The sequence below is a fragment of the Argentina silus genome, assembly GCF_951799395.1.
Source record: "Argentina silus genome assembly, chromosome: 15".
Lineage (NCBI taxonomy): Eukaryota > Metazoa > Chordata > Actinopteri > Argentiniformes > Argentinidae > Argentina > Argentina silus.
The window spans coordinates 11,595,534-11,606,793 of NC_139669.1; the positions used below are offsets into that span (position 1 = coordinate 11,595,534).

Sequence of the window (11,260 nt, forward strand, 5' to 3'; positions counted from 1 at the left end):
CTCTCGCTCTCCAGGTGTACTTTGCTCACTGTGAGGGGACTGGAAGTGTGCCTTTAGTGCCAAGATGGCACTGTGACTTAGAATACCACAATATTTATCTCAACTGCTCTTTTGAAATAGTTTGTCTGGCTCAGTATTTGGAGAGATTCTGTTGCTGTGGAGGTATGATTGGTCGGCTTCACCTGTCAAACAAAGGTGTTTTTGACATGTAAGGCAATGTTGACATTTTGATTGAAACTCTGTGTACATTTCTTTCTTTGCTTTGTTGGTACAGTTTAGTGATGAGTCATGGTGTGGTGACGCGGGTTTCTGTGGTGAATGACTTGCAAAATGAATCGGCTCATTCTTCTGTGCAATCCAGTATGATGTAAGAGCAGCGTCATCATTAGGCACCTACACACATCTTGTTTCTGTTCCTTATTTTGGGAGCTACATTAGGGCTAGTATGAGGAACTCTAAGGAGAAGTAAAGCGAGTTGAAAGCGGAGAGTTGCCCTCAGGTGACAAAGGGGTTTACCTATCCAGACTCATCATCCTAAGCTAAGAGGTTTGGGAAAGGGAATGTGACTGAGGCAGAGAGAAAGAGGCATAGAGAGACATAGACAGGGTGAGAGAGAGAGGGCGGAAGAGAGAGAATGAGAGGGACACAGAGAGATTGAACGAGTGGAAGAGTGAGACAAAGGGAGAAAAGTTTGTAGAGAAACAAAGTTGTAGAGACAGACAGAGAGGCTGGGAGAGAGCAACACAAGAGTGGAGCTTTAGAGAAAGATTACTGTGTGTGTGTGTGTGTGTGTGTGTGTGTGTGTATGTGTGTGTGTGTGCGTGCGCGTGCATGCGTACGCACGCGTGCGCGTGTGTGTGTGTGAGTGTGAGCGAGTGAGAGAGAGAGACAGAGAGTAAGAGAGAGAGAGAGAGAGACAGAGAGAGAGAGAGAGAGAGGGAGTGTGTGAAAGAGATTGTGGGAGAGGCTCGTCACCAGAGGTTTAGTCTACTTTAACTCCCAGTGAAGTTTCTTTGCATTGCAGGAACACCCATGCTCCTATCAGAATAGCCTGAACAGCAGGTCAAGGAAACCTTGTTTGACCCAGTTTGCCAGAGTAGAGTGTGTGAAACACACTCTGTGTGTGCTGGAGAGAGTGTGTGAGAGACACCTTGTGTGTCGGAGAGTGTGTGTGAGTGTCTGAGAGGCACCGTGTGTGTTGGAGAGTGTGTGTGAGAGTGAAAGCATGACCAGGCGGTCAGCGTCTGCTGGGGGGACAGTGAGTGAACAGAAATCCCCCCAAAATGGAGGTCCAGGGGATCCTGACATTCCCAGCGGGAAAGTGGAGCTGAGGAAGAAGGTGACCCTGCTCCGGGGAATCTCCATCATCATCGGGACGATCATCGGAGCAGGAATCTTCATCTCTCCCAAGGGGATCCTGAAGAACTCCGGCAGCGTTGGAATGTCTTTGGTTGTGTGGGTCGCCTGTGGAGTGCTGTCGCTTTTCGGTGAGTGACACGTGGTCGCAAGTGGGAGGGAAGAAGGAAGGAGGGATGGGCAGACCTGAGTACAGGTATGGAGAGTGGTTTATCATGTACTGTAGTGACGGACATGTGGAATTGTATATTTTGTAATGTTGAATCGCTTCCCCCTTCGTCTTAACAAATATACTAGAGCTGGTTCATTCATGATTCATCAAAAGTGCTCAACCTGTAAAACAGCTTTTTGGCAAGGGAGAAGTGTAAAGTGTGTCAAGCTGAGGGCGATGGCTGAACTTTGAGAAGTGTCTGCTGCATTGTGAAAGCTTCCGCTTTACTGTGACAGTGTTAAATACTATACTGAATTACTGTGAATGCCTTGAACTAGTCCCTTCAAAACTATCCATCAAACTGTTGTAACGGTGTTACTGCTCAATACACTGCTAAAACTAGTGGCAGTGTGTTCCACAAGCAAGGAACCAAGAAGCCGACAACCAACTCAATATCAGCTACTTTTTGAACTTCATAAACTGCTTCTTATTTATAAGTTATGATATATTCATAAGTGCCAATCACTAAGCAAGTAATATCAGAGGAGATCTATCTAGAAGTATTCCAGCGGCCCCGTGAAAATAATAGAACTTGAAAGTATAATACCCAACAATAAAAACATAATGTCCCTACATAATGTTTGCCCTAAAGCAAACTGCAGCTTGTGGAAAACAAAGGATATGCAGTAGAGTGGAAAAAAAGAGAGTAGCAGATTGGCTCATGAAGAATGATGAGGTGAGAAGAGGGAATTGTTTTGAATATCAATAAATAACGGACCAACTTGTGTTTTAAAAATATATGTATCTGCTCTCATACCGTTTGTTATAGCGTCATGCGTTCTCTCTACACATCTAAATGAAGCTCTTATCTGTAAAACGGACAGCTTTTATACACACAACGAAGCAGGGGAAATGTTTTAGCAGTACAGTGTTTTGATAATTGGCGCGACACGTATTGCAACTTAGAATAAAGTGAGGAATTTTCACCAAGACAGGAGTCAGGGTTTTCAGGGTCAGTGGGATTGATAAAGGATAGGGAAAATAGCATAAAAGCTGCTGAGGAGGCTCGAGGACAGAAGATTCATTTTCTCTCCCATGCATCCTCTGCTCTGAATAGTTGACAGATTTCATGGCTATGGTTTGACAGGCAGGCCTATTTATGACTGTCTAAAGATTCACAATGACAGCTCAAAGAGGCACAGTTATTTTATAGGCTATAATGTAGGCCAAGGGGATCCCATGTATCTTTGGTGATGTACTGTATATAGTGTATGACTACTGTATCGCTTAGGATTCAAGGCTTGGGATTGTAGGAAATGGCTGTTACAGGCGTTTGAAAAAGAAAAAGAGTTCCAGCCTCCAGATAACCCCTCCTCAACTTAACCAAAGCATATTTCATTCATTCTTTTCTACGTTTTCATAAATACACTGATGCAATTAAGTTAAGTTCTTTCAGTCTACACATGTACACTTAAACTAATGTAAAATAAATGTCTTCTTGGTCCTGGTCTTGCAGGGGCTCTATCCTATGCAGAGCTCGGGACATGCATCAAGAAGTCAGGAGGCCATTATACCTACATCCTGGAGGCCTTCGGACCTCAGATGGCCTTTATACGTCTCTGGGCTGACCTCATAGCAATCAGGTATCTATGGGTAAAAGATAGGGGCAGGTTGTTGCAATGAAGTGTGTGTGTGTGTGTTTGTGTGTGTATGTGTGTGTGGGTGTGTGTGTGTGTGTGTGTGAGCATGTGTGTATTAAGAGAGATATAAAAGTGTTGGCCAGGACATCACAATAGGTGTGTGTATTTATTTGTGTGTGGGTGTCTCTGTGTGTGTGTGTGTGTGAGAGAGAGAGAGAGAAAGAGAGAGAGAGAGAGAGAGAGAGAGAGAAAGAAAGGGAGGTGAGGGGGGCAGATGTCAGCACAGTAAGGTTTACCAAATCCCCTCTGATCCTGCGGTGGTCTGTTAATACCGGTGGAGGCGGGGGTAGTCTAAACACTGTGCCCGTGCTGGGAGGGGGTCCTCAGGGCACGCTGGCTCTGTGGACACTATCGGAAATGAACGGGGATTTAAAGATGAGCCCATAGACTGGGCACCCGTTATTTGATTCTTATCAGAGCCAAGCCTATCGCAACACCCAATCTGTTTCACTTCCATATGTGGCTGAGAAAATGTGTTCAGATGTGTAGGCTATGTTTGCCATTCAATATTGAGTATTTGTACAGTGCAGTGTGTAAATGTTTATTCATGAATATGTCTGAATATATTGAGAATTAAATTGTATTTGGACTGTTGTAGTTTCAATTTGGGTTCATAATCTCCAGTCCTGTTCTTGTATGTTTTGCTTCCTGCCAGTGGAACTCTAATCTAGAGAAGTCTTTTTGGTCTTGGTCTGGATGGAAACCAACCACTATAGAAGGGATGAACTTACACAAGCCACATCAATTTGCTATATCAAATATGCTATTTAGTACATACTGAGAAATCGGAGGATGGACTCATTGTAATGCATGGAATGGATTGAGGAATGGTATTCAACACACGTTTGATACCGTTCCTTATTCTATTCCATGTACTACAATGAGCCTGTCCTCCGATTTTCACCTCCACTAGACTCCCTTACTAAGAATAAACAGGTACTGTATGTGTGTTTATGCCTGAATATGAATCTATATTTTGACTGTTAACATGACATGTCTGGCTCAAAATGAGAGGGAAAAAAGGAAGAAGGGAGAGATCGAGGTAAGAAAGGAGGAAGGAGCAGACCATTCCATTGTTAAATCACTTCCCCTTTCTTCCTCCTTTTTCTTCCTCAAGAAACTAGAGCTGAAACTAGAGCTGATTTGATTCCAAACTGCTAAACCTGTAAAACCGCTTGTATAAAGCTGAGTTATGTGAACCTTAAACACAATACTATGTTGTGTTTGCAGGAGGCAACGTGTCTCCTAACTCTCTGAGACGTGGTGGCCCAGATAGCACAGGTTTCTGGGTCAGGCTTTTCCGGTCACTGTCTTTGCCTCTCTACTTTCCGGTGGTTTCTTTGCCCAGAATGTCTTACTTTCGGGTCAGTGTTTTGTGTGTGTGTGTGTGTATGTGTGTGTGCGTGTGTGCGTGTGTGCGTGTGTGCGCGTGTGTGTGTGGGTGTGTGTGTGGGTGTGTGTGTGGGTGTACTGTATGTGTGTGAATATGTTGTTGTGTGTTCCAGACCAGCGGGGTTGGCAGTGATATCCCTGGCCTTTGGACAGTACATCTTGGAGCCTCTGTTCATGCCCTGTGGAGTGCCCCCTTTTGCCATCAAAGTGGCCACATCCATAGGAATAAGTATGTCTGAGCTTTACCTACTTTTAGATTAAGTTACATACATCTTTTATTAGCCATGAAATCAATTGTTCAACACATACATCTCTGGGCACAGGGTCAGCCATCAGGGTCAGCCATCAGGGTCAGCCATCAGGGTCAGCCATCAGGGTCAGCCATCAGGGTCAGCCATCAGGGTCAGCCATCTTCGGCAGCCCTGGAGCAGTTAGGGGTTAAGTGCCTTGCTCAAGGGCACAACGGCAGATATGCTGTCAGCAACTCTCTAGTCTCCAGCACACATCCGGCTCCCTCCTGGGGTGGGGTTCGAACCAGCGACCTACCAATTGCTGGCCGGCCTCTCTAGTTTACCTGCCACCCCAGTAAAATGACAAATAGAAAAGTGATTAGTTCTTGTCAGAAAGATGGGTTTACCCAAATGCACAAAGATATGTTTGTATTAAACTGCATGAATCAAACCATATGAATGCTTATGGATGTTATTTATATCATACTACTGTTTTAGTTATTATTGGCAGTCATGTTCATTTCACAATCATGAGAACGGAGATGTTTTGGTCACAAAACTGTGATATTCTGTGTGTGTGTGTGTGTGTGTGCCCCCCCATAGCGTCAGTGATGTACCTCAACAGCATGAGTGTGAGCTGGACAGCCAGGATTCAGATCTTCCTCACCTTCAGCAAACTGCTGGCCATGGTCATCATCATTGTACCTGGGCTCTATCAGCTTTTCAAAGGTAAGCCACCATCATTGTTGTTATGATCATCATGATCATGATCATCATCACCACCACCACCACCACCACCACCATGTATCATACATCTGATGCACAATCACAACCACACAGGCACATTCCACATTCTGTTTAAAGGCACATTCAGGTAGCAGAATAGTTGTACTGTACTATACAAAACAGCAGGTGCTCTAACGAGTGAATTCTTGTACATACCTCGTAGAGAGATATGTCTTGTCAAGCACTCAATAAAAATCAATGTGTGTGTGTGTGTGTGTATGTATGTGTGTGTGTGTGCGTGTCTGTGTTTGTGTGTGTGTGTGTACAGGGGAGACTAAGAACTTTGAGAATGCGTTCGAGGTCAGTAGTGTCCAGCTCACAGGGCTTCCGCTGGCCTTCTATTCTGGGATGTATGCCTATGCTGGGTGGTAGGTATGAGATGACTTCTTAGATAGTGTCTTTTCAATTCCATATGACCTTTATCATGCTAAATAATATCACACCTTTTTGAAATTAACATTTCAAACACTTTATAGCCTATACCCCTTCATGTATCAAAGCAGCAACTTTCTGCCGACAGGTTTTACTTGAACTTTGTAACAGAGGAAGTCGAGAATCCTGAAAGGTGAGTCCTGTTATAGTAGAAAATCCTGTTATAGTGGACTATAACTCAACTATTCATGACACTGGAGCATCTTGTCTCAATCATTACCCAAGTACTTCATTTCTCTATCATAACGTACAGAATAAATTCACTTTTCAAATCCCTAACTATTTTTATGCCACTTTCCATAGGGTAAAAATGCATACAGCAGTATTACTGTGCTCGCCTAAGACTCAAATACCGGACATAACAGAGAGAAAAAGGAAATCATTCAAGTTAATGATCTGGTTCAGAGCTCAATTTTGGTCTCTAATTTGTCTCTCTTCCTCAGGACTGTGCCGTTGGCCATCTGTATCTCCATGGCGATAGTCACTACCTGCTATGTGCTGACGAACGTAGCCTACTACACTGTGATGTCAGCTGAGGAGCTGCTGGCCTCGTCAGCCGTTGCCGTGGTAAGGAATCCCAATCCCAAGATCACTGACGATTGGTCCGCTGGTCTACACTCCTCCAACAAAAAAGCCACCGTATTGCCTGGTGTTAACATAAGGCTGTGGATGTTCATTAGGGATTGATTGACATAGTAGTACTTGAAGCATATTGACTGCATTCTTCAACCTTATTCACCTCGCCTGCTTCCATTTAGCTCAAAGGTGTGAGGGATCAGTGGCTTCCTGCACTTTAAACTTCCCCTTTTAACATGTCATCATTAGTGGACCGCAAAAGCCAACACCTCTGCTTCCCAGTACAGGCTAATGTGATTCCAGTCAGACCACCATCCCTCTTACTGCTAATCAGATCACTTCCACTGGTAATGATAGAGCCAAAGACAGAGCCTTATATTACATTCTACTGATCCCAGACAAGTCTGTCATTCACTAAAAGGACTTTTATCAGATCAGGCCTTTATAATGGTGTTAGGTTCATTAAAGTGTATAGTACACTTGTGATAAGCCCAGGATGTGAGGTAATTTGGATGTGAGATCCCTTGAAATAAATATTTCATTTACGAATGCTGTTTTGGTCCAGAAAAAGCGCTTTCTAAAACGGAGTGTCCTATCGGACACTCGGTTTGCATATAAACATGTTGTTACTGCCAGGGGTGTTCTAGGTGAGTGAACTTACCGATTTTTGCCTTTCTGTCTCTGGTGGCTGCGTCTTCGAATTGTGCGCTCATGCAGAAACACAACAGCAAACAACAGTCTGCCACTGCAAGTCCATTTCAGGGGGTTTATGTGATTATTAGGGAGAATGTTGTTGTTTGGAACTTCCAACTGGATTTCGGTTAGTGCGGAGAGCCTGGTAGTGTTAAAGTGATATGAGGGTTGAAAATCCCAATGTCTGTCTATCAGTTTCTCAATTTAAAATAAATCTTTAAAGCTTTTTAAGCTTTATTGGCATGATAAGACATTATCTTATATTGCCAAAGCAAACATATATGAACTTTAAAAAATGTATCTCTATCTTTTTCTCTCTCTTTCTATCTCTTTTGCTTTTTCTCCCCCCCCCCCCCATTGTTTTGTTTGCAGACGTTTGCGGAGAAGCTGTTGGGGAACTTCTCGATGGCTGTGCCGGTGTTTGTAGCCATGTCGTGCTTCGGTTCCATGAACGGTTGCTTGTTCGCCTTCTCAAGGTAAGTCACGTCTCGCCGTGTGTCAGATGATGGCCTTGAGAGTGTACACAATGTACACTGATGGCCTTTTACACAATGTATTGGGAATCTCACCAATGCTTATTCTGTTTGTTTTGCGCATGTTGACATGTGAAGGTCATGTGTAAAATAGGAAAACAATGTTGTAGGAAAACACAATAACTGATATCGTTCTACCATACAGTTCAAGGGTCGCTTATGAGTCAGTCTGCTATTGGTGTTTGTCAACATGAGGACCAATGAGGTGTCAATGAAAGTCAAGGAAGGCTGAAAAATCATAAACATAGCCAAAACATTAAGCTTGCCAAAATCAACAGGAGACTGGTGAGCTCAGCAATCACAAACAGGCTGGTAGGTCAAGGAAGACTTTTACAGTGGATGATAGAAGAATAAGAAAACCCCAAAACAACTGTCTCACAGATCAAGGACACTCTCCAGGAAGTAGGCGTGAATGTGTCAGAGACTACCATCCGCAGAATATGTCACCAACCAAACTACAGAGGCTTCACTCCAAGGTGCAAACCACTAGTTATCCTCAAAAAGGATAGTAGGTTATAGTTTGCTAAAAGGTACCTAAAAAGTCTGGAGGTAGGTATTGTGGACAGATAAGATTAATATTATCATGTACCAGTGATTGAAAGTGGAAAGTTTGGGGAAAAGGGGATTTGCCTTTTACAGCATCTAAAGTTGGACATTATATGAATCTGTCCCATTGCTTTTGGTTTCCTGTAACAGAGGGACTATGCATATAAAATGTTGTCATTTCTAAATGGTGCAACCAACATTTACACAAATACCTTCAAATAAAATCTGGAGAATCTATACTTTATCCTAACCCCGTAATGACTTATGCAAGGCATTGTATATTGCCTTTTTATTAAACATAAAGATGTCAGGGAAGAGTCATGAAGGGATGAGCAGTGAGCACTCTGCGGTCGAATGTGCAGGTGTTGTGTGATGAGTATGGATTGTTATTGATGGGATTTCTCATTTGAGGACAGATGAACTCACACATGCAAATGCACGCACGCACGCACGCACGCACACAAACACACCCACACACACACACACACACACACACACACACACACACACACACACACACACACACACACACACACACACACACATACCCACACACACACCCACACCCACACCCACACCCACACCCACACCCACACCCACACATATCTTACAAGCAACATAAAGTGAATATGAAACATTATGCAAATCTCTGCCTTGTAGGCTGTTTAGATGAATGTATCAGATTAAAACAGCCTTTGGCTAGAAATGTCTCCCTCATTTATTTGTGTTCATTTCCCCTATGTGTTGTTCCTTCTAGAATGTTTTATGTTGCGTCGCGTGAAGGACATCTACCTGAAGTTCTGTCCATGATCCACGTCCGCAGACACACACCTCTCGCAGCTGTCCTCGTTCTGGTCAGTTGAATATGTACAATTAAATCTAAATATGTTTCCACTGAATTTGTATACATGATCAACGTGTTATGTTTGGTGGTAGGCTTATATCTAATGAGGGTGTGTGTGTGTGTGTGTGTGTGTGTGTGTGTGTGTGTCTGTGTGTGTAGTACCCGATGACGCTGCTCCAGATATTCGTGGGTGACATCTACAGCCTCTTAAACTTCATGAGCTTCCTGCGCTGGCTCTTCATCGGAGTGGCCGTGCTGGGGTTAATCTACATGCGCTACACACGTCCAGACATGCCACGCCCCTTTAAGGTCAGCCCAACACACACACACACACACACACACACACACACACACACACACACACACACACACACACACACACACATGCATACCCAGAAAATGAAAAAACGTCTGAATTAATAGAGAAATGTATGAATTTATGACTGCTTGTTCATTGACTTCAATGACAATTTGGGAGCTCTAGAGCCATATCTAGAGCCACAAAAACTTACCACGGGAAACAGCGTATCTCTCTCGCACACACTGATATAGGAAGCTGATGTTGCCAGTGGTTGAGATCGAAAGGTAAACAAACAAATCTCAAAATACAACTTGGACAACAGAGGCATAGGAGAGATGTTTAGAGTAAAAGGTGCCCGCTGTGATACATATTTCGAGTGACATTTGCTGTTTATGGCTAGCTTGTTGGGATGAAGCACATCAATGCGCACTGCACAGCTGACAGAACGGCAACTCTGCGCACAATGCTCACCATGACATTTAAGACTGCACTGTAGCGTCTTTAATCCCCACTGACAAATTGCCGATACAGAGGTGCCTCTGGTACTAGGCTTGAGGAGGTTCAGAGACGTGTTTTTTTCGGATGGCTTTTAGACATCTTTCCACAGAATTATATGACGGTACAGTGCTGTCTCTGTGCCGCCACAACTTCTAAGTGTGAAGATGGCTTAGGTGTAACAAAACTGCTCTGTGTCCCTCTCTCCCTGTCTCTCCCTGTCTCTATCTCTCCCTTCCAGGTTCCACTCTTCATTCCAGCCATTTTCTCCTTCACCTGTTTCTTCATGGTGTTCCTCTCCCTCTACTCTGACTCCATCAACACAGGGATAGGCTTCGCCATCTCCCTCACTGGAATCCCAGCCTACTATATATTTATCGTGTTTGACAAGAGACCCAAGTGGCTCCAGAATTCATTAGGTAATACACAACCTCCTCTCCTAGACCTAGAATTCACATGACATTGGGGGAGGCTGGTGGGGGCTCATTGTAATGCATGGAATGGAATGAGGAATGGTATGATGCTATTCCTCATCCCATTCCATGCATTACAATGAGCCTGTCCTCTGAGGTCTACCTCCAACAGCCTCCCTTGTGCTATACATACACAATACAAATATACTGTATCCACAGAAGGAACACTGTACATTACCATGCTTTACCATTCATACCTTTGTTGTAATACTGTTATTCAATGTGTGGGTTCATCTCTGGCCTTTCTTACTTTTGTAAATACATGTACATGATTATTCTGTGCATAGTGGACCTGTGTTACTGTATACATAATCATAGGTCTGGTAGACCAACGCGTCAAACTTCAAAAGGCCTATGTTAGGAATACAAGGACGGGGAGAATCTACTGGTCACATAGCCACTGGCTAATCGGCTTAATCTACCAACCAATCACCTCCCACAACACCCCCCCCCCACACACACACACACACACTGCTTGCCCATCACACCTTTCTGATTCTGAGCCACGCCTCGCAGTCGTGTGATTTGCTGAAATCAAATGATGACAAATACTTTACTCAGTCAATTCACTCCCGCTAAGGCCAGGTTTGAGTCGTTGTTATTCCAGACTGACGCGCTGTGTGCAAAAGCCCGAGGTCGGACGAGGTTACTGTATACAGTACAGTACTATTCACAACACAGTGCCTATTTACACAGCATGGCACCTTATCACAACAACTGCCTTTATACCTCCTCTTTACTCACTTTGCATA

The 11,260-nt window shown here is 43.8% G+C and overlaps 1 protein-coding gene across 1 annotated transcript in view; it reads left to right on the forward strand.

The window, feature by feature from the left end:
- The first annotated feature begins 475 nt into the window (after positions 1-475).
- slc7a11 (solute carrier family 7 member 11) overlaps positions 476-11,260 on the forward strand; it is a 12,029-nt gene continuing 1,244 nt past the window's right edge. Inside the window, exons 1-11 of the mRNA XM_083685864.1 lie at positions 476-1,487; positions 3,024-3,150; positions 4,713-4,828; positions 5,433-5,558; positions 5,884-5,983; positions 6,136-6,180; positions 6,491-6,614; positions 7,689-7,792; positions 9,153-9,249; positions 9,399-9,548; positions 10,277-10,454. Coding sequence (XP_083541990.1) covers positions 1,226-1,487; positions 3,024-3,150; positions 4,713-4,828; positions 5,433-5,558; positions 5,884-5,983; positions 6,136-6,180; positions 6,491-6,614; positions 7,689-7,792; positions 9,153-9,249; positions 9,399-9,548; positions 10,277-10,454 — 1,429 coding nt within the window. The 5' untranslated portion in view covers positions 476-1,225. The remainder of the gene's footprint in view (positions 1,488-3,023; positions 3,151-4,712; positions 4,829-5,432; positions 5,559-5,883; positions 5,984-6,135; positions 6,181-6,490; positions 6,615-7,688; positions 7,793-9,152; positions 9,250-9,398; positions 9,549-10,276; positions 10,455-11,260) is intronic.